Source organism: Nannobrachium achirus (genome assembly GCF_963921795.1).
Source record: "Nannobrachium achirus genome assembly, chromosome: 10".
In the NCBI taxonomy this organism is placed as follows: domain Eukaryota; kingdom Metazoa; phylum Chordata; class Actinopteri; order Myctophiformes; family Myctophidae; genus Nannobrachium; species Nannobrachium achirus.
This window is the reverse complement of record NC_137819.1, coordinates 43,430,774-43,454,825: the sequence shown is the minus strand read 5'-3', so window position 1 is coordinate 43,454,825 and position 24,052 is coordinate 43,430,774. Positions and strand designations below refer to the sequence as shown.

General features: G+C 43.1%; 1 protein-coding gene across 1 annotated transcript in view; it reads right to left on the bottom strand.

Annotated features, from left to right (window-relative positions):
• The window catches only part of csmd2 (CUB and Sushi multiple domains 2), a gene marked incomplete at its 5' end in the record, with an annotated part of 568,918 nt that overhangs the window by 431,758 nt on the left and 113,108 nt on the right, over positions 1–24,052 (bottom strand). Inside the window, one exon of the mRNA XM_080735514.1 lies at positions 18,870–19,064. Coding sequence (XP_080591640.1) covers positions 18,870–19,064 — 195 coding nt within the window. The remainder of the gene's footprint in view (positions 1–18,869; positions 19,065–24,052) is intronic.

The following is a 24,052-nucleotide window of genomic DNA, read 5'->3' as shown; positions in this document are numbered from 1 at the left end:
TAGACAAAAACTAGACTGCACTCTTTCGAGATACCAACTTGTGCCTTTTGTTCTCTAGCCCATGTTTGCTGTAATTGTGCATCAGAACAGTTTCGTTTGAAAGTACTGTATGTGTGTGGGCAAGTTGTACTTAATTGATCTGACAAAGTAGTGCGTTGTGCAGTTGAGGCCATTAATGACCTTTGAGGCCTTGAATGACACCAAAACGTGCTAGTATTCGATAACAGTTTTGAAACAGTCGGTTGACAGGCGCTCTGAGGCGCAAGTAAAGATAAAGTTCTGGGAAATTGCAAATGTGGTTGCCTATTTATAGTCTGGTTATCCTATTTATAGTCTGGATAGCCTATTTATAGTCTGGTTATCCTATTTATAGTCTGGATAGCCTCCGCAGAGGACGCAACATGAAAACTGAAAACAGTACTTGCGCCTTGCTTCACTGGCTGGCGCAAGTAATAACGTAGGTACACTTAGATGCACCTAGTCAGTAAAAAAAAGCTCTATATAAATCTCTATAAAAAAAATGTTATGTAGCTTTCATGTATGGTCAAAGGGGGGTAGGTGAGCTACAGTAAATGCTACGGACCAGAATCGATTGATTTGCTTAGACATACTTTATTAGCAGTTTGCAAAAGAAGTACAGAGGTACAGAGAGAGGACAGATCCAGTCGTTTAATATCTTACAGTGAAGCACTTTGGGACTATGGAACCGGAGTATGTTTTTATGAAAAAGGTTTTTCTCTCGAACTGTTCACCCCTTTGAGCGCTTGAAAATGGAGTGCCGTACTGACAAAATACTTTCATTAAGAAAATGTTTAAGATACGTTTTTCCTCCCCATGGCCAGTGTGCAGACAGTGTGCAGATAGTTTTTTCTTTTTCTTTTTTTTCTTTTTTTCTTCTTCAGGAGGATAAGAATTAGAGCATGTTATTGCTATGTCTGCTATTTCCACCAGGGGCCAGAGACGGTCACACAGTAGGGTTGGAAATGCCCTAGAGTAGTCCTACAGCGTGGCGTTCGGAGGCGGGTGTGATGCAACCCAACGCAATGCAAAGCGAGATAGATTTACACTCTAATTAATAACTATAATTAATGTTAATGTTAATCACCGCAATTCTTGCCCTCATTTAGTATTGCTTTAAGGAGATACAGTGTGTGCTTGCTTGTTATGTTGCTGTGAGAAAGTGGCTTCTGGAGGTTTTCATCACCACTTTTGATTTGGACCATCATGCATTGCTTTTGCATTGTATAACGGATTTAACGCATGAACTGGTGAACAGGTTCAAGGCTTCAGGTTTTCACACGTGTACAGTAAGTACTAGGTTCGGATTGTCGAATGTTTAGGCATGCAGGTGTTCATGCACCTGTTCAAGGTGTTCATTGTCGCATGCATCTGCAACACAGCTAGTAGCGACATCATAGGCAGCGAAATTCAAGCAGTTCAACATTTTCAAGTGCGAAGATCAACAAAAAATATGATAAAATACAAATAGCTCCCTCCAGATTTCCATGTGTGTGTGAGGCATTAATTACGATGTTCTGGGGTTGTGCGTGTGTATGAAAAGGTACAGAGCAATGGGGGTATCCGTAGGCTCGGTGTGGAAGAGACAGACATTGCTTGTTGTGATCTTTATAATCTTCACCAATAGGAACAGCACTACTCCACAAGAACACTGGTGGTGTAGCTTTGCTGGGAACATATTTTTTGACACGCATGGATTATCAACTATGATGCAACTATTGTTGCATGCCTGCAGCCGAGGGGACAGGAACATTGTAATTGACCATTAGTGTGTAGATACCCTGCACCCCACGGACAGCTTGCACCCGGCAGGGACGAAAATGACATGGTAGCCATTGAACAATTTGAGGAAATATTCAGGAGTTGCGGTCCTTCGCCTATACTGAAGCTGAGAGGCCTTTTGCTGTGGACAGACGCACCAAACACATGGAGTGTGTCTGTGTCTGGTGTGTGGTGTGCACGTGTGTGTGTGTGTGTGTGTGTGTGTGTGTGTGTGTGTGTGTGTGTGTGTGTGTGTGTGTGTGTGTGTGTGTGTGTGTGTGTGTGTGTGAGAGAGAGAGAGAGAGAGAGAGATGAAGAGTACAAATAGAGAGAGAGAGAGAGAGAGAGGTGTGGGATTGATAAACGGAGACTGGCTAGCAGAAAGAGAGCGTGTGCGCATGTGTCTGTGCGTGTGTGCATGTGTGATCTCAAGGCAGCCTGGTGGGGGGGAGGAGGGGGGGGCCCTGCCAATCATCCATCCAAGCTGTCACCACAGCAACCCCCCCTCCTGGGAGGGAGCGAAGGCACGCACGGAAGAGCGGAAATCTGTGAGGTGTGAACCTGGAGAGACGGGGTGGTGGGAGGGTAACCACGACGCAGTGCAGGAGGGAGGGAGTGAAGAGGATGACAGGTGACAGGGCTGGGATGGGGAGTCGGACAACGAAGGCAGAGAGAGTGAGGGGGGGGGGGGATTCGGGTGTGGGGGGGTGACAGGTGACGGCTGCAGTGGGAGAGCTCGGCAGGGGTGTCGCACCAAATTCTGGGCCCTGGGTACAAGCATTTACTGCGGGCCCCCCATGAATGTTCTTCCTGGGGGGGGGGGGGGGGGGGGGGGGGGGGGGGTTAACCCATTTAGACTGGGAACGCATTATTATACACGTTATTTTGTGCTTTAACAATTAAAAAATAGCAGATATACAAGCTCACAGCACGGCACTGAGTGCCGCGATGCAAGCTTATAGATCTGCTATTTTTGAAAAATCTTGAAAATGTGTGCAAGTCTTTGAATATTTCAAATCCTTCTAAGGTTTTTTGAAAAAACCTATGTTTCTATGTGGTGCTCTAACCTTTTCATGTGAAGGACCCCCAAAATGATATGTATTTGGCCACAGACCCCCATCTCAATATATTCGTTCCAGGGACCCCCCCCCCCCCCCCCCCCCCAGAAGCAAAATTTTAGTTACAAATGTTCGCTTAAAAAATACATAGGCCTATAGGGTTAGGATTACTTTTAAAAAATAGCAGATCTACAAGCTCGCAGCGCGGCACTCGGCGCTTGTATATCTGCTATTTTTCAATAGCAAAAGTATAAAATAATTAAGGCCCCTCCACCTTGGGCCCTGGTAACTCAGTCTCACTCCCCCCCCTTGTGACACCCCTGAGCTCGGTGAGAAGAAAGGACACCGGCGCAGATTGATATTCCGCAGCAGACGCCTTCTTCACACTCGAGGAGCAAACTAAACCCCTCCACCTTCACCCTCCTCTCACTCTCGCTCCGTTCCGCAGCCTTCGCGCTGGCCTTTGAAAAAGTGTTAAAAATTGTAAAGTCTAAAATCTCGCCGCAGATCCTGCCGGGGGCCTGCGGGAAACTCGGTCTCGACTTGTGCGTGTGTTCTTATATCCGTGAGAGGACGCGTTGCATTAAGACGTTCATTTTAATCGCCTGTCGCAGTTTTGCTCACAGATGTCATTTCGTTTTCCCGCGGCTCGACGGTGTGCGTTTCCAGCCTGTCGGCGGCGATGTCACGCCGTTTCAACCGGTGGAAGGACTGTCTCTCGCTCAAGGCTTCTTCTGACGTCCGTGGCAACCACCAGCATGGATGATGTATGCAAGTACCCCCCCTCCCCCTCCACACACACACACACACACACACACACACACACACACACACACACACACACACACACACACACACACACACACACACACACACACACACACACACACACACACACACACACACACACACACACACACACACACACACAAAGACTGATTCCCAAACGTCACCCGTCACAAATCACAGTAGGTAGGGAAGTGACTTGAATTGGAATCCTCTGGTCCCGCCTTGGCTACAGTCCAATCAGAATCCTCAGCTACCGAAAAGAAGATGGTGGCTCAACGGCCCGGGTACCGGAGGAGACCTGTTGCTGTCTGCACCCTCCCAGTGACTACTGTGGGGATTAGCAGGGATAGATCTCGCGTATAGAGCAGGAGGGTACGGGGAATTGGCTTAAACACTAAATTGGAAATATGGAGGGGAGAAAATGTTTTTCTTTTATTACCTTCTATGGGTAGGTTTTTTTCTTTTTTCTATACTTGTCTTCTACATACTATGATAGTCCTCAGATCTCATGCTATTTTGTGCCAATAAGTGTACTTTTACTGTGATGGGAATGGGATTTGGGGTGTCATTATGTATACCTACCTTAATGCAACATTGTACAACAACAATAAAAAGATTTGAAAAGAAAAAGAATCCTCGGCTACCTGGTGTCTGAAACAGTCCTTTTTTGATTGATTGATTGAATACAAGGCACATCTTCCAAAAAAGGTTAAATGGCTTTCATTCAAAATGTTAGTTAATCTTAGTTATAACTATAAAATCAGGCAACATGTTTCAGCCTTTTTTATGACATTCAATGAACTTTTCAATTAAGATATTTTTGGAGGCTTTTTGGGCTTAGAGACAGACAGGAAACCGGGAGAGAGAGATGGGGAGAGACATTGAGCAAAAATCATCGGGGACAGGAGTCGAACCCGCGATGCGCTGTCAAGGTACACATCAGCCTAGGTGCCTGGACCGCTAGACCAAAGCCAAAACTGCAATGAACTTTATTTGTATACTTTTACTGTATGCCACTTTTGTATGCCCCCCCCCCCCCCCACACACACACACACACACACACACACACACACACACACACACACACACACACACAAACACAAACATACACTTGCAGTTTAAATGCATCTGCATGCATTTAAACACATAGTTGCACCCAAGACAGAAACGATGCTTGTGTGTGCTGTTAGACAACAGTAAGCACTTGGAGTGGGGGTATAAAATGTCACAAATAGCAGAAAAAGGAATGCTGATCTGAATGGAACAGAGAACGTACGAGAAGTGTGAAAATGTCATTTACATACAGATAACTTTAGAGGAAAAAGTGATAAAGCATTTTCCTTGTTATATTTGGCCAAGCAAAGAGTAAAACAGATGAGGGAAAGAAATGTAAGGATTTTTCCAGTGATCACCTATATATAGCGTCGCTGTTGGGTTGAAACCTTGTATGTCCAAAACCGTTTGTTTTGAATTTATCATTTTTAAAATGATTTAAACTAGTGAAAACAGCCGATCTACAGCTTCTAGATCGGCTGTTTTCACTACTTTTGTGCAATGGCCTTGTATGATGAAGCAGTGCTTTACTTTACGAAATAAATTGAAACTTGGAGATACAAGGTTTCTACCCAACAGTGACGAGATATATACACACACACACACACACACACACACACACACACACACACACACACACACACACACACACACACACACACACACACACACACACACACACACACACACACACACAGTATAGTGCTCCCATAATACACCAAACACAAAACAATCATGTGCCATTCATAGTCAGGTTTGCTACGTTAAGAAATGTTTATTCGTAGGATTTTTTTGGAGATTAGTAAAACTATACATTTTTTAAATCTTCAGAGCATGGGGAATCCAAAAATCTTTGTTGGCATTTGCACAGACACCTGCAAAGCCGCCATTTTGGATGTTCAAAATGGCCGACATAAAATACATAATTTGTGCTATCTTGGCCTCTAGACAACATAGAAACTTAATTAAACATGCCAATCCTATGTTTTCTGGGTCAGGGAATCGAATGAGTAAATGATGGGTGTAAAATATTTCGGACCCCCACCCCCTTTCTGGGGGTTATCCATTTTGGGACCTCCCAGAACAGTACGCCAGCCAGTTATGTCAGATTTTCATAATATTAGAGTTGTTTTGTAGGTTTTAAAACATCATGAGTTCATTTATTACACTTTTAAAGCAGCCAGAATAACCTTTCTGGCGTTTAGTTGGGGTCTTTCCTCACCTGGGACCCCCAGATGGACCCCTATATCTCAGTATTCACTCTCCTGCTCCCGAACAATGTTAAATTAGATCATAACTGAACCATAAAAGTTGTTGTAGGGCTCTGAAAACAAAAATGAGTAGTAGCAAATACCAGGGGTTTTCCACAGGGGTCCGGGACCCCTGGGGGGTCCTCAGAGTTACTACAGGGGGCCTGCCAAATCTTGATGGGATCTTTTTTCTTTTTTTTTAACATTTGAAACTTTGAATGTTTTTTAGTATCCAGGGTTTATGTATTGTACTTTTTTGGTTTATTAGTATTCTCAGTATTATTTATAACATTGTTGTGTTACAGTTATGGTTGATAGCTGTTACTGCAGGGATTGCAATAATGAAAGTATTGCAACTTCTCACTTTGAGCATGCAGAACAACGTGTCCATTTATTGCCCTGCACTCACACTGACAACACAACACACACACTTGTTATCGTCACCCCAAAAGCTGCACCCTATCTTCTTAAAGAGCTCATGGTCAATTATGCCCAAAGAGATTCACTACAATACATGTCCTCCCTAATAGTGTTGACAGTCTCCACCATAGCATTTGCAGGGAGGAGTGCAAGGCAGGTTATTGAGCAGCTGCACTGCCCCTAGCAACCTGCTTCCTATATTTATGAGTTAAAGAGAAGGATCTCAACGGAAATAAGCCTTGCCTTACCCGAGTTTCCTTTTAGTTGACCTTGTATCAGTGAACTGTACTGTCATGAAACTGTACCTTTACCTATGCAGAACCTCTAATAAATACTTCAATCAATCAACAAAAAAGGCCTTTGGAGCAGGGAGGGCAAGACTCCCATACCCTCCACTCTCTGAATTCCATTTCTTCGATTGAAGGAACCCATTTTTCAGGTATGACCTTGTAGGCATCTTAATACAATACCTGGGACATGATTCTGAGGAAGTGCACACATATGCATTCCCTGATTCCTCATCAAGTCCTTGCCTCTGCTGCTTACGGTGCTTTGCGAGACATATGTGTTTGGTCACCCGACACTGATGTCCCCCTGCTGTTACTGAAATTTGCAACAGTCAAAGGTACAAAAAAAAAGGAATAGATATATTCAAGCAAGTTTTTAGAGAGTGGAGGTTGTGTTCCAGTCAGGGGTCTTGCCCTCCCTGCTCAAAAAAGCTTGCCTTTCACTATATGCTATGGTGGAGACTGTCAACACTATTAGGTTGGACATTGAAGATGACAATGATGAAGACGAATAGATCCTGCATTTCTGAAATTACTGTATTGTAGTGAATCTCTTTGGGCATATTGACCATGGGCTCTTTAAGAGGATAGGATGAGGGTTTTGGGGTGACAATAAGAGTTGTGTGTGTGTGTTGTGTTGTAAGTGTGAGTGCAGTGCAATAAATGTTCTGCGGCCTAAAGTGAGAAGTTGCAATACTTTCATTATTGCAATCCCTGCAGTAACAGCTATCAACCATAACTGTCTAACACAAAAATGTTATAAATAATACTGAGAATACTAATAAACCATCAAAGAACAATACATAAACCCATGCAGGATACATAAAAAACATTCAAAGTTTCAAATGTTAAAAAAAAGATCCCATCAAGATTTGGCAGGCCCCCTGTAGTAACTCTGAGGACCCCCCAGGGGTCCCGGACCCCCGTGGAAGACCCCTGTTATTTGCTACTACTCATTTTTGTTTTCAGAGCCCAGCTACAACAACTTTTATGGTTCAGTTATGATCTAATTTAACATTGTTCTGGAGCAGGAGCAGAGCGATTACTGAGATAGGCTCAGGGGTCCATCTGGGGGTCCCATGTGAGGAAAGACCCCAACCAAACGCCAGAAAGGTTATTCTGGCTGCTTTAAAAGTATAATAAATGAACTCAGGATGTTTTAAAGCCTACAAAACAACTCTAATATTATGAAAATCTGACATAACTGGCTGGCGTACTGTTCTGGGAGGTCCCAAAATAGATAACCCCCAGAAAGGGGGTGGGGGTTCGAAATATTTTACACCCATCATTTACTCATTCGATTCCCTGACCCAGAAAACATAGGATTGTCATGTTTAATTAAGTTTCTATGTTGTCTAGAAGCCAAAGTAGCACAAATTATGTATTTTATGTCGGCCATTTTGAACGTCCAAAATGGCAGCTTTACAGGTGTCTGTGCAAATGCCAACAAAGATTTTTGGATTCCCCATGCTCTGAAGATTTCAAAAATGTATAGTTTTACTAATCTCCAAAGAAATCCAACAAAAATACGTAGTGAACCTGACTATCACTGAGAGGTTGGGTATTATCTTTGACTCAAATATCCAACCATAGCCTACTGGCAGCACACAGTAGACGTCCCCTGAGTCTGGGATGGTGGGGGCAGCCATGCCAAGTCTGCTCTTAAACACATGGGCAGGCGCTGTAGTGCCATTAACACTACAGTTGTGCATAATGAGCGAGCGCTCAGGTGTGTGCTGACTTTTACGCATGCCGGGAGACCTCAATTACTCGAGACGGAAATTGCCAGTTTCAAAAAAACTTGTTGCCGTGCAATTTGTGCTGAGGAAGTGGCATAATGACATCCTTGGGTGCCTGAGCACGTTATTTCCAGTACGAAAACAGGTTAGAGTGAGCGAGATGGTGAGACACAGAGAGAGAGATGAGAGGAACCAAAATGCATAACCTTAGTGAGTAAAGGAGAAGACGAGAGAGGAACAGAGATGGGAGAGTAAATATTATGAAAGAAATACAATTATACGGTATGTAAAAACAAATACGACTACGCTATGGGAACTATGTGTTTCCACACATGCACATAATCTAGGCTGTGAGTTTGTCATTTCGGTGCAACGTTAACACCAGTAAGACTCCCTAATCGGGAGATAAGCGACCGTCAGGTCGCATACACAAACTTTAGAAGGCAATGGTAGCCAATCAGGAGGGAATATGGGAAATGGGACAAATCCATGTTGACGACATGTCTTTAGAGATACTGCGTACCGCTTTGCGTGATTTTAGAGGAGAATCTGTAGCAGCAGTGTCCAAAAATGGGTTTTGCAAGAATCGGCCTCATGGTGGCGCTAGAAGAGGGCCATGTGAGAAATGAGGGGTGGAGGTTGTGGTTTGGCAGCCAAGGAGTGTGTGTGTAAAGTTTGGCATGGATAGGGGCAACAGTGGCGGAGATACCGGTATGAGTAGGGCAAAAGTGTGTCGTGACGTGACGTGACGTGACGTGACGTGACGTGACGTGACGTGACATGACGTGATGTGACGGACAGACAGACTGACTGACTGACAGACTGACTGACAGCCGGTGGAGGTTTTGATAGTAACTGCGACCTGACGGTCGCAATGATCGCCTGTGTGATACCTATGCTACAAATGATGGCGTATATGCACCCATACGCCAAAACTACATCTGACATCAACCAGTAAGACTCCCTAATCGAGAGATTAGCGACCGTCAGGTCAACAGTGTCCAAAAATGTGTTTGAAAAAATCGGCCTGATGGTGGCGCTAAATGGGACAGAGCCATGTTGATGACATGACTCTGCTTTGCGTGATTTTAGGGCAAAATCTGTAGGAGCAGTGTCCAAAATGTGTTTGAAAAAATCAGCCTGATGGTGGCGCTAAATGGGACAGATCCATGACATGACTCCGCTTTGCGTGATTTTAGGGAAATCAATAATTAACCAATTAAACCCTATTGACTGGGATCCCCCAGGATATACTTGGTTCCCTCTTTTTTCACTCTACGCCAAATCCTTCTGTCAGAAATAGCTGATCTAGAAGCTCACAATACCTCATTTGTACACTAGATCTGATTTTTTTGCAGAGTGCCTGTCTGCCTATTATAAAATGCTCGGAACAGTGATGCTAGGATTCATTCAAGGGTTTAACTTAATAACACGTAGAAGCTGGCATGGTGCTGAGTGAAGCTATAATGATCACCTGACTGACACGGCACCTAACACTTTCTAGTTAACATGCAGAGGCAGGTGTGGTACTGAGTGAGCAGACAAGGATATGCACAGCAACCATATTGGAGAGATGTTGAGTCTCTTCTCACTTCCTTCAAAGGTGTTACCAATGACTCTAACACACACATGCTGCGACTGGGCGTTGCGATCACTGTGCGTCGCGATCACCGTGCGTCACGATCACTGTGTGTCGCGATCACTCGCTCGCGGCCGTCCGCGTGCACACTCGCACAAAAGTCCCCCAGAAATCGTTCAGACGGGGCACAATGTCAGACTCAAGCGTCAGCTGAGTCTGAAATCAGGCTATCCCAATAGTGACAGAATAGTAAATATTGTTGTGGGGACTGCTTTTGCCCCTCAAAGTGACTACTGGCCAATCACAGCGTGTCTATTCCAGGACTTCCCAACCTCTGAGCATTAAAATAGCTTGCCCTATTGATACCCTGCCTGCCTCATGCAGGAGTGAACTGTAAGCACTACAATTATGCACATATCACTGTAAAGCACTACGATGATACACATACATATAATACATATCACACATAAGCCTGTGCAGCTTCTGTATATAGTATTAGCAAAATACACTGTGAAATCATATTGACATCTTCAGCTCTTTACATAATTGATTCCTTTTCACTGTTGTTTCAACGCCTGCATCAACAGAATATTTTATAGACAGGTGAAAGTAAAATTTTCACGACAATCTTCCATTGTTAATTGACTCTCCAAAAGGTTTTACATGGTCCAATGATGGCATTTTTCTGTGTAGGCTAGGCTTTCAGAGTGTGTGTGTGTGTGTGTGTGTGTGTGTGTGTGTGTGTGTGTGTGTGTGCGTGTGTGCGTGCGCGCGCTCTGAAAATAGTCGATCTACAAGCTCACATTATTTTCATTATGCAACCAAGTGTAGAATCAACAATTACGACGCCATCAAGGCCCGCCAAAAATACATTAGTGTAGACAAAATCAACTGTACATTTAGTCGACTAAAACTAGACCAAAACTTTTCAGATGACAAAAAATTACTAAAACAAAAGGAATTTGTATTCAAAAAACTATGACTAAACTAAATTGAAATTTGCTTTCAAAAGGAACACTGCAGTACGTATCATGTCAGCCGCTGCTCGATAGCGCAGCTTCGTAGCGCTTCACACAAAGCCACGCCTCCACACCTGCCTCTGCATACGTGTATACAGGAGTGTCGCACCAAATTCTGGGCCCTGGGTACAAGGATTCACTGTGGGGCCCCTGTGCTTTAACTATTGAAAATAGCAGATATACAAGCTCAGAGAGCTTGTAGATCTGCAATTTTTTGAAAAATCGTGAAAACCTTTGAATATTTCAAATCCTTCTAAGGTTCATTTTTCTTTTTAACCCTCTAAGGCCCACGGTTGTAATATTACAACGTTTGTATTTTATCCAAAAAAAGGTTTAAATCATTTTATTTTAGCTCCCCCTACCACCTAAACACCACCATTGGATTCTATTGTTTAGTATTACAATGCCATTGGCCACAATATTTGCATATAAATACCCCCCACAGGGGCTGACATTCACACCCGCCACACCCGCTGAAATTCCAGAGTTTTGACGAACAACATCTCACTTTTTCATGGAAGCTATACCTCACAAAAACATAAGTAAAATGCCTGTACTATTTTTTTGGGTGATCATTAGAATGTCTAGAACATGTACATATGTTATTATTGTGAAAAATATCCCCCATATGTAAATTAGAGCATGATTTATGATTTTTGATTTATGGCTATAAAATCTTACAAAAACATTTTTTTGAAAAAAACATTACATTTTCCTCTTAATAGGACTCCTACAACACCATCTGATTTTTTTCAATTTTTTATTTCAAGTATTTCTTAATGCGGGCCTTAGAGGGTTAAACCTGTGTTTCTATGTCAGTGGTTCTCAAAAGTTTTCATGTGAAGGAACTCCAAAATTTCCAGGGACCCCCCAGAAGCAAAATTTTAGTTACAAATCTTGCCTTAAAAAATACATATATTCAAAGATTTGCACAAATTTTCACGACTTTTCAAAAATAGCAGATCTACAAGCTCGTATGAGCTTGTATATCTGCTATTTTTCAATAGCTAAAGTAAAAAATAATTAGGGCCCCTCCACCTTGGGCCCTAGTAACTCAGTCCCCCCCCCCCCCCCCCCACCTTGTGACGCCCCTGCATGTACAGTAACCAGCTTCTAAGATGTTCTAACAGGCGTGCATGTGCGTGTGTGTGTGCGTGCGTATCGTGCGCGCGTGCGTGCGCGCGTGCGTGTATGTGTGTGTGCATGCATGTGCGTGGGTAGTTAGGTTGGAGGTGGAGGCATGTTCTGGCGCAGAGTTCACAGCCATGTGCGTTCCTATGTGGGCTTCCTGACTCCCAGGCTGACTACAGATGGCACCGCATCACAGCACTCCGCTCAGCAGGCTCTCTGACACCAACCACGGCCACACAGACACACACGCACGCCCAGACATGCACTCGCATGCATGTATATCCATCATGCAAAGCCTTGTGTTCATGTCATCGTTGGTGGAAAAAGTACTCACAGTAAGAGTATCAATAGCGCAATGTAGAAATGCTCTGTTACAAGTATGAGTCAGGAATTCAAAATGTACTTGCGAAAACGTGCAAAAGTATTGGTATGACAATTTACTTAAAGTACCAAAAGTCAAAAGTAGTCACTGTGCAGAAGTTCAAAATGTAAAAAAATATATATATTTTGAAAATAGACGATCTACAAGCTCACAATATGCAGTGTGAGCTTGTGGATCGGCTATTTTCAATGGTCGAAATGTATATAGGGTTGATTTTTAAAAAAAAACTAGAAAAGAAAATTTCTACGAAATTTTAAGTGTGCCTGCAGCTCGCTAAGTCTGTGCAACCTTGTGTAGCGGTTGGTGTTAAGTGTTTCGTTTTGAGAGGGTCGTTCCCCCTGAAAAACACGTTTTGGCATGAAACGGTTACGTTTTGCGCGTTTGTGGTGCCCCCTATGGGTCGAAGTGGAAATGCTCAGTATATGTTCAGTATAGCGCCCCCCACTTGTGGTTAAAATTTGGTGTTGACTGGATGTTTCGTTTGTGATTTATGGCTACTTCTTACAAAACGGGCTCCTCCCGCTAACTTTGGAACCCTGTTACGGAAGAACGGTATGGACTATCAAAATATCGTTTAAATAAGTTTATCGCATGAGTCCATAGATCGTGTGTATCGATTTTTGTGACATTTGGAGAAAATATGTAGGAAAAGGAGCAAAAAGTGTGTTTTGAAGAAAATTCAAAATGGCGGAAAATCTCTCCTGACGCAAATGGGCGTGGCCTATATGAGGAGATGCGTCATGACCCAAGGAATCCAGGGAAAAAGGAATTTTCATTTTCCGACCTACGGTTCAAGAGTTACAGGCCGAAAGGTAAAGTGGGCTGTTATAGCGCCACCATGAGGCCAACTGACAAAATTATTTTTTATTTAATCCTTGATATCATTATAAATCTCCTCTCCAAGTTTTGAAACTGTAGCCCCTATGGTTTGCGAGAAAAAAAATATTGAATGTGAGTTTTTGCGATTCCCATTATAAGTCAATGGGTAAAATTAATTCACTAATAAATTAATATCAATTAAACGATACAACTTTTCTCTTAGAAAAGTAATAGCACACCATTCCCGGCCGAGCCGCACGTTTTGATGTATACATTGCGGCGGTGGCATAAATCGTGCGACAGTTATTACGGCTCCAAATTTGCAAGAACGTTACTTAATTACTTAAGTATGGCGGAGTACAATAAGTGTTTTGCCATTGCATGGCAGGCACACTTAATAATAATCAAAATCTACAAAGTAACTAGTAGCTAAAATGTTCAAATAATTGTAGTAGCGCAAAGGTACAATAATCTCCTCTAAGATGTAGTGGAGTACGTAGTAAAAGTGATGACAATTGGAAGTAGTTTTACTTAAGTACATCTACTTAGTTACTTTACACTGAGTGCGTATATGGCTGACATTGTATTTGTCACGTGGTACACTATTTCGTTGGGTTAGAGCGCACACATTGGCATGTGTCTTTGCCATGGGGGGTTTCGCTAACAGTGCGAGGAGGAGGACAAATGGCACAGGTACCTCACTGGGCAGAGAGCGCATGTGGTCCTGTCATTGTAAATAAGACATTAGCATAACAACAATACAACATAAGCCCAGGGTAAACGCTCTGCAACATGTGTGGGTGGGTGCGCTTGCGCTTACCATATGCTACGGTTCATAAAAGAACAAGTGATCAGTATACAGTATGTGCGCCAGAAACGAACAATCCAAACGTTAACTATTTCATTTATTAAGTGTGCCTGCCATGCAACGCAATGGCAAAACACTTATTGTAATCCGCCATACTTAGTTAATTAAGTGTGCCTGCTATGCAATAGCAGAACACTTATCGTAATCCGCCATACTTAAGTCAGTCAGTCAGTCAGTCAGTCAGTCAGTAAGTAATGTTCTTGCAAATTTCTGCTCGTAATAACTGCCGCACAATTTACGCCACCGCCGCAATATATACATCAAAACGTGCGGCTCGGCCGGGAATGGTGTGCTATTACTTTTCTTTCCGATCCGCGTTACCATTGCGACGTAATTCGCAAAAAACGACGCCAAAAAACCCCATTGACTTAGAATGGGGGAAACTTCGGCACGTAATAACTGCCGCACAATTTACGCCACCCCCGCAATATATACATCAAAATGTGCGGCTCGGCCGGGAATGGTGTGCTATTACTTTTCTTTCCGATCCGCGATACGATTGCGATGTAATTCGCAAAAAACGACGCCCAAAAACCCCATTGACTTAGAATGGGGGACTCCGAAAAAAACCCAGAAACCTTGGCGCCACATAACTCTGCCATACTTTTGCCTAGCAACGTGATTTAAACTTTAAAATGCACACACAACTTTGGTCTTTTTCCGGCCAATAGGGATGAGCTGTAATTGATTAAGCCCCGCCCCCTCTGTAACAGGAAGTGTCCTTCGCCAAACAGGAAGTGCCTCTATAACTCATGAACCGTTTGTCGTACAGACTCGCGGCTGGTATCATAATTCTTTTTTTTTCTCAATTTTTTTTTTCTCAAATTTTTTTTCTCAAAATTTTTTTTTTCTCAAAATCTTTTTTTCTCAAATTTTTTTTCTCTATTTTTTTTTCTCTATTTTTTTTTCTCAATTTTTTTTTCTCAAATTTTTTTTTCTCAACATTTTTTTTCTCAAAATTTTTTTTCTCAAATTTTTTTTTTCTCAATTTTTTTTTCTCAAATTTTTTTTTCTCAAAAATTTTTTTTTCTCAAATTTTTTTTTCTCAAATTTTTTTTTCTCAATTTTTTTTTCTCAATTTTTTTTTCTCAATTTTTTTTCTCAAAATTTTTTTTTCCTCAAAGTTTTTTTTTCTCAAAAAACTTTTTTTTTCTCACAAAACAATTTTTTTCTCACAAAACAATTTTTTCTCAAAAAACTGTCGTTAAAGTGCGACCCGTGATAACGGCCAAAAATGCGCCAAAACGCCACTAATTAGTCGAAATGGCTGTGGGTGGTGTCATATGAAGAACCATAATGTTAAAGCTTATGCAAAAAATGCTAATGTTAAAAAATGTAACGCTAATGCTAACACCAACCGCTACACAAGGTTGCACAGACTTAGCGAGCTGCAGGCACACTTAAAATTTCTTGGAAATTTTCTTTTCTAGTTAATAATAATGATCCCACAAATTTGGAGCCGTAATAACTGCCGCACGATTTACGCCACCGCCGCAATATATACATCAAAACGTGCGGCTCGGCCGGGAATGGTGTGCTATTACTTTTCTTTCCGATCCGCGTTACCATTGCGACGTAATTCGCAAAAAACGACGCCCAAAAACCCCATTGACTTAGAATGGGGGAAATTTCGGCACGTAATAACTGCCGCACGATTTACGCCACCGTCGCAATATATATATCAAAATGTGCGGCTCGGCCGGGAATGGTGTGCTATTACTTTTCTTTCCGATCCATGTTACCATGGAAACGTAATTCGTAAAAAACTACGCGAAAAAACCCTCATTGACTTTGAATGGGGGACTCGGAAAAAAACCTGAAACTTTGGTGCCACATAACTCTGCCATACTTTTGCCTAGCAACGTGATTTAAACTTTAAAATGCACACACAACTTTGGTCTTTTTCTGGCCAATAAATGAGCTGTAATTGATTAAGCCCGCCCCCTCTGTATTCCTATTGGCTGGGCTTTAAACAGCCACTATTCCAGTTCACAGCATGGTACTGTCTTGAAACTTGGTGTCTGGACTTAAACGGCCAATAGGGACTTATTACTTAAGCCCCGCCCCTCTTAAGCCCCGCCCCTATCTTCCTATTGGCTTAGCTTTAAACAGCTATATCTCCAGTTTGCAGCATGGTAACGTCTCGAAACTCGCTGTGTGTACTTACATGACAAATAGGAATTATCTGTAATTGCTTAAGCCCCACCTCTGCCTTCCTATTGGCTGGGCTTTAAACAGCCATGTCTCCAGTTCCCAACATGTTACTGGTCTCAAACTCAGTGGGTGGTCCCACAGTCCCAACGGCTAACCGCTAACAAATGCCTAATGTTTAAAATGATAAAGGGAAAAATTCAATGATAATGCAAAAAATGCTAAAGCTAATGCTAATAAAAATGTTTCTAATGATAAAAATGCTAATTTAAAAAATTCTAATAATGATGTTAATGTTAATGCAAAAATGCTAATGCTAACAAGGTTGCACACACTTAGCGAGCTGCAGGCACACTTACATTTTCTTTTCTAGTTTGGTTTTGTTGTTGTTGTTTTTCAACCTGTCTGCTATGACAGTGGTTCTCAACCTTTTCAGGCCACGACCCATGAAATAATAATATTTTATCTGGGGACCCCCCACCCTGACGAGCATTAAGAGTCAGCGGCGGTTCCAGAGAATTGTGACTTGGGGGGCTATGGGGGAGCTGGCTTTTTTAGAGCGGGGGCAACAAACAATAATGAATAGTACTAATATGACAAACATGATTCACTCGCACCTAGGTTATGGATAACTGAACAGACAAGATCATTGGCAGTTTCCAGCTCCAAATCTGAGGACTGTAGGTGATCGGATAGGGTTTTCGTGAGGCTGAAGATACTTTCCAGCATAAAAAGTATGATTTTATAGTATGGTTTACAAACATAGAAGTCAGTCAATTGTCTTTCACATAACATTTTATTTATTTATTCCTTAAATATTTTTCATCAGTATTGGGTTTGTGGGGTGGGGGGCTTAGGGGGTAAACTTTGTTGGTTTGTTTACTGTTGAGTGAGAAAATGTTGCACATTAAGTTAATCATCTGGGGACCCCCCAAAATAATTTGGGGACCCCCCTGGGGGTCCCGACCCACAGGTTGAGAACCACTGCGCTATGACACCTGCATTTCTCTCCAGGAGGTGGAGGTTTATATACTATTACTGTGCCATGTATCTACAGTATCTATTTCTATTTGACAGCTAGGGTACTTGTTACGTCAATCTTGCACTGTATTCATATTACACTGGAAGTGTGGCCTTGGTACAACCAGTCCTATGGAAACACTATCTCACTGTATGTCCATCAATATTGTAGTAATACGACTAGTGCATGTACAGGAATTGTACTTGCACCAACGTCATCAACCCAAATCTATTGCCAGTAAAATGGTTGACAAATAAGGTGTGTATGAATCTGAAGCATTTAATTCAAACATACTTTATGATCCAACAGCATTTTCATTATAGGGTTAGGGTTATAGGTTTTAGATAGCCTATTCTGTTATTATTTTGAGAGAAAGTATATGTCATTATGTTTAGATGTAATTATTTCGAGAGGTTTCTCATTACTTTGAGATACAGTACAAAGTCTTCGAGAAAGTTTCTCATTATATTCGAGAAGGTTTCTCATTATAATCTTTTTTCCCCATCACATCGTGTAATTTTAGATGACTAAAACTGGCTATTCAAAAATACAAGCTCATAAAGCACTACAAGCTTAAACATCTTTAACTACAATATGTTTTTTAAGAAAAATCTTTCTGGGCTCCTCATTGATTACGGAAACCTCGTATGGTATTGCGATGCCCCAATTGCCTTAAAGTTAAAGCTCCAAACAGCCCAGAACAAACTGATTAGGGTCGTGCTTGGTCTTCCTCCTCGGGCCCAACTTACCGTTTATCACCACTTTAGTGTGGGGTGGCTCAGAGTAGCTGACAGAGTACAACATCTTGCAATGGGCCTGGTGTACAAGATACACTACACCTCAAAGATACCCATGTACCTGACAAACTACGTCCTAAGGATGTCCACGGTCACAACACCAGAGGCAGCTCCACTATTCATGTTCAACCTAGATTTAACACTAAAAAAGGCTCTAATTCGTTCTCCAGCTATACCACCAACATGTGGAACGCCCTTCCGTAGGCCTTAAAGGAATGCGAATCCCTAGCCTCCTTCAAAATTGGTCTGAAAAGTCACCTTCAGACGGCCACTACTGGAGACTTGTAAATAGACTAAGCCCCCATGTTTCCACTACCCCCCCCCCCCCCCTTTTCTGCTTTTGTAATTGATGTTATCCTGAAATGGATTGATGTTATGCAAAGTACTGTGTTCTATCCGTCTGTCTTTCAATGTTATATGAGATACATAAAGTGTGTAAATAAGCCGTAACGCTTACTAGGATCTCTTTTTAGTTGACCTTGTACCAGTGATTTGTGCTGTTATGAAACTGTATACTTTTTCCTATTGCAAACTTCTAATACATTCTTCAATCAATCAATCAATCAATCAATCAATCAATCAATCAATCAATCAATCAATCAATCAATTTGATTTAGAGGACATCAGCCTCAGGTCTTAAATCTCCTTTTAGACTCAGGCAGGTCAAGCATGCCATCGTCCCATGTACTTCTAATGTGTGCTCATCCATTACAGTGCAGTGCAGTACCTCTGCAGTAGGGGAGGGGGAAGTCCCAGGCGGCGGTGCCGGTAGAGGTGGCCAGGCAGGACAGGGTGGTGTGGCCCTCCAGCACGTAGCCCTGGCCGCAGCTGTAGCGGATCTTGTCTCCTATGTTGAAGGTGGTGCCCTGCTGGAGGCCATTGAGCAGCTGCCCAGGGTTCCCACAGGTATAGCTGGGCAACGCTGGGGAGATAGAGAGAGAGATGGAGGTAGGGAAAGATTTAGATTGAGAGAGAGAGAGAGAGAGAGAGAGAGAGAGAGAGAGAGAGAGATGGAGGGGGAGAGGAGAGACAAGGTTAATTAGTGAGTCCATGGCGGAGATCACGGCTATACTGTGGTCGTGATTTTCTGCCTTTATTACTTTATTAAGTGGACATAGACAGGAAAGAGGGAGAGAGACACGCAGCAAAGGTCGTCGGGAACTGGACTCAAAACAGCGACACACTGTCAGGCTACATTAGAGCCGAGGTGCTCGGACCATAAATCCTACTTCATTGACCACAGCCTCCTTTTTCCCCTCTACACCAAATATCTCGCCACGCGCAATGCGCGGTAAGCTTGTAGATCTATTTTCACCACATGACACTGCCGTAAGACAGAGTAAAAATTAAGCATGTGCTAGGCTAGTTTTGCGAATTTTCCCATATAATGACATGCCTAAAATAGGGACATCAGCGTTAATGTGGTGAGCTTGGGGAAGTGAAAGGTATAAGTATACTGTAGGGACAGAGTCCAGTGAAGTGAAATAAAGAGGATGGGTAGGAGTTCACACCCACAGATGTGCATACCCACGACTGCACACAAGCACACACACATATGCATAATACTCTAGAGATCCAGGAGAAAGGTGACATTATGTAATAAATGCAGAGAAATGTTTCTACATTAATTGAACTCTCTTTCAGCAAATGGCATGTTAAGTAGGGGTGCAACAATGCTGAACCTAACCGGTGTACCGAACCGAATGGCCCTTTCCCAAACAGAACAGCCCATACGGTATTGTTCAAAGTAAAAACTATATATATATATATATATATATTAGAGCCCTTCCAAGGGCCCGGCTCGGCCCGGGCCCGTGGAATTAAGGCCCGGCCCGGCCCCAGGCCCGTTGGTGAGTTTCAGAAACGAGCCCGGCCCGACCTTATTATTTAATTAAATATTTTCGTGCGTGGCTTTCACTGCTGCGCGCAGCAGCTACACTATCAAGGGGAGTCCATACTGTCACAGACCACCGAAATGTGCGTCTAAAAGGTCCGATTCAACTACAAAATAACATCTCTTGCAACTTCTGAAAAGGATTACTCCTAATTTGAGTTTGTAAAGCTGCACGCACGTTAGAAAGTTGGAACTTTCCCACGAAAACGCTGTGGTCGGAGAGAGTATGTACAGCCTAAAAGAAAGAAGTCAACATCACAACACAAGTAAGAAATCTTCCTCCACCCACCGTTTGTTATGTTACTGTATATCCTCACAGCAGAAAATTAGGCATTGATTGATTGATATTATTGTCGGCTTGCCGTGGTTACAAGCCATCTCGTAAAATACGGAGTATCGAAATGTTCCGAGCATGGTTCTGAGCCCGGCCCGGCTCTAGGCCCGTTGGTGAGTTTCAGAAATGAGCCCTGGTCGGGTTCCGTCGGGCTTGCAGGGCTCTAATATATATACCCCTAATGTTAAGGTAGCTGACCTTTTAGTGCAAAGGTTCCTGGTTCAATCCTGGACACAGAACATTGCCCAGTTCTGTCAACGTGTCCCTGAATAAGGACACCATAGCTTCCATTTGTGTGTAGGCATGCTCCAAGGGCGGTTACCGAAAACTAGCTAACATTAGCAAAACATACTGGGAAAACACACAAAAGGCAGCTGCATGCAATTCATCCTTGTCTGTCTTTGCAAAATAAACTATTCGCATAAACATACATAGCCTATCTCAGCTATCATCAGCTAATATCCTGCCAGGGGAAATAGAATAAATAACCATTTTGGGTATAATGGTGTCTCGAACATCCAAAGCCTGACAATGTAGATAACGCTGGGAAATGATCCCAGACTCACCGCACGCACACGCAAACCCTACGCGTACACACACGCGTACACGCACACACACACGTGGCCTCACAATCAGCCCACATGCAGCCGAGTCACAGTTATACACACTCCCATGCTGTGAAGGAGCTGGCTAGAGCATGTGTTGGACTTTGGATGAAACTCTCTCACTCCACAGGGATTGGACCGGACTGAACTCTGGAGAGAGAGGGACAGAATGGCCCTTAGGACAGTAACCCAGCTTACTGGCAGCGCACCATCACACAAATCATTGCATTCACAAACCATTCTACTGTACTGCGTATGGTCTGAGGAGGGGGGATGAAGCACTGCCACTTACAGGCTGTGCAAATCATGTCTGTGACCTGACCATGTCAGGCCTAGACTTCAAAGTATAAATCTCGTTCTCTCGCTTTTACTGATAAACAAACAAAAAGCACTACAAGACCAGACTTACCCCATAACCATTGCAAGAGCGATGCTTTAAAAGCGCCTCTAATGCACAGCAGGAAAAAGTCCACGGCCAAGCCACTTTTTTTTTTTTTTGCACATCCACAAGGTTCAACAAGGACAATGTTTTCCGAGCTTTACTTTCCATAAAAGCCTGGTGTTTGGCAATAATTGGTCGGTAACTGATTTGACTGCACACAGCTGGTGTCCAATAAGCTCATCAGGGGGGAGTGATGATGCTGAGTCAACAACCATGACCTCCAATGCCTCAATATAAAAACAGGGCGGCAGATGAGGAGACAAAACCTTGGCAGCATCAAAGTAGCTTATACTGCTTTCATGTGGTGTTGGATATACGGCCTACAAGCGGCTCCCCTCCACGAAGTGCCATATGAAGACCTCATTATGTCAGATCATCAAGGCTGGGAAATTTGGCATTCAGGATGCAACCGGAATTGCAGTTACATGACAACTCAGCCAAGCACAAGAGGCAGTCACAGGCATAACCTGAGGTGAACTTTTGGCAAAAAAATTCCCATCTACTGTACATATTTGCAATGCATTGTGACATATCACGAGGTTGTATATCGTCGTTGTCAGGTGGAAACCTCGTATCTCCAAGTTTCAAATTTGTACCTTCTTTCGCAAAGTAAAGCCCTGCTTCATCATACAAGGCCGTCGCACAAAAGTAGTGAAAACAGCAGATCTACAAGCACAAAACGCCTCGCAGTGCGATGCGTTGTGCGGTACGATGCGATGCGTTGTGTGCTTGTAGATCGGCTGTTTTCACTAGTTTAAATCATTTTTAAAATGATAAATGCAAAACCAATGGTTTTGGACATACAAGGTTTCCACCCGACAACGACGATATCTTTGTCAGAGTTTTGGTATAAAGGGAAATACTAGCGATCTAGTATAGAGCCCTGGTAAACTAAGTTGGGTTACTTGTGCCCAGAACCTTCAATCTGAGCCAAACGCCCATTTACTGTATGTTACCACATGACACTGTTGCTCTCTTAAACGTGGTGCACAGTCTGCCCCAATCGTACACAATTTGTACTTAGGCAGATATGAAGGCGGTGCAATACCTCGAATTGTAAAGGCCCGCGTAGCACAAATCGAGGAAGCACATAGGCTACTCTTTGAAGAAAGGACTACACATTTTAATCTCATATATCAAATGCCAAATCAGATTCCCACCAGAATCTAACCGTGAGAAAAGAGAGAGGCACTTTGATAATTTATCACTTTGATTACTCCTCTTTTATGTCAAATCATATCCAAAGATGGGGGCACGGTGGCGCAGTCGGTAACGCTATCGCCTCACAGCTAAGGTCCTGGGTATAATTCCTGCGTGTTCTCCTCTGCGTCATCAGCGCCCATACCCTGGGTGGGGTCAGCGGAGGGAAGGTAGTGCCCAGGATTACAGCTTAGGCATTGGCACTGGGTGAAAAAAATGAGAAACAAAATCCTATCCAAAGATGTTTCAACTGGTAAACAGAGAGAGAGAGAGAGAGAGAGAGAGAGAGAGAGAGAGAGAGAGAGACAGAGAGTGCAACACCTCCATTGTCAGATAGACTTATCTCCTTCAGTCTCCACTGTGGCGTAGCCTTTTTTCAGACCAGCCAGGGCCACCTTAACACAACTTCCCACCCAGTGCTAACAGATTAGCATAGACACAAGGGACTCCTGATTCATTAGCATATTTGCAGACAGTGCCTACAGTAGATGTTCAGTGCAGCTATAAAGCCACAGGGAGCCCTGGTGGAGAGACATGGTAACTACTGTACTCCCCTTGTGTTTTCTTCCGCCCTTCTAGGGATTATTCTCTAAGTAACCCCTGTAATGTCACAAGACACTGAACCAGCAGTAGGAATTGGACTAAGGAGGCTAATCCGTGAGTTAGTGGTATGTATTGATATCATGTGCATAGTGTGTGTGAAATAAGAGAGAGACAGTACTTAATGAGAGCAGTGAGATATGAGAGGGACAGAGCCAAGGAGGGGACATGGACTGAAAGGGATGTGTGCGCGTGCGTGCGCGCGTGCGTGCGCGCGTGCGTGCGTGCGTGTGAGTGCGAGCGAGTGTGCCTGTGTGCGTGTGCATGTGAGAGAGAGAGAGAGAGAGAGAGGGATGAGCAAGATGACTGATTTCATTACATTAGATACTGATTGAGAGCACAGGGCTTTCAGATCAGGGTTGTGTGAGTGCAGTCTCAATGTCGCATGCTTGCGCTTAGCGCACGCGTGCATGCGTGCGTGCGTGCGTGCGTGCGTGCGTGTGTGTGTGTGCATGCGCAATGTGTGATATTCTCATCACACTCCCCATTTGAGGTTATTAGTTTGGGCGGTAAATTATGTCTAATAGTGTCATTAATGGCTCAGTCCCTGGACAAAGCAATGCTCAGAGCACTGAAGAAGCAGACGTGCATTCAACAGACCGAGTTGTTTAACTCAATATAACATCGAAAGTAACAAAACAATCAGAAATCGTACTCACACGTTGCTGTGCACAACTCTGGTAATGAGAATTGGATTTTTTTTTTGTTCTGTTCCAAGATAACAATTTCCATGATAACAGAATGATAAAGAACTTTTCACTGCCAATAGGCCATAAAAACAATGAATGTCTGCAATGCGGGCATTCATTGTTTCACATGCACAAATAATATGTGT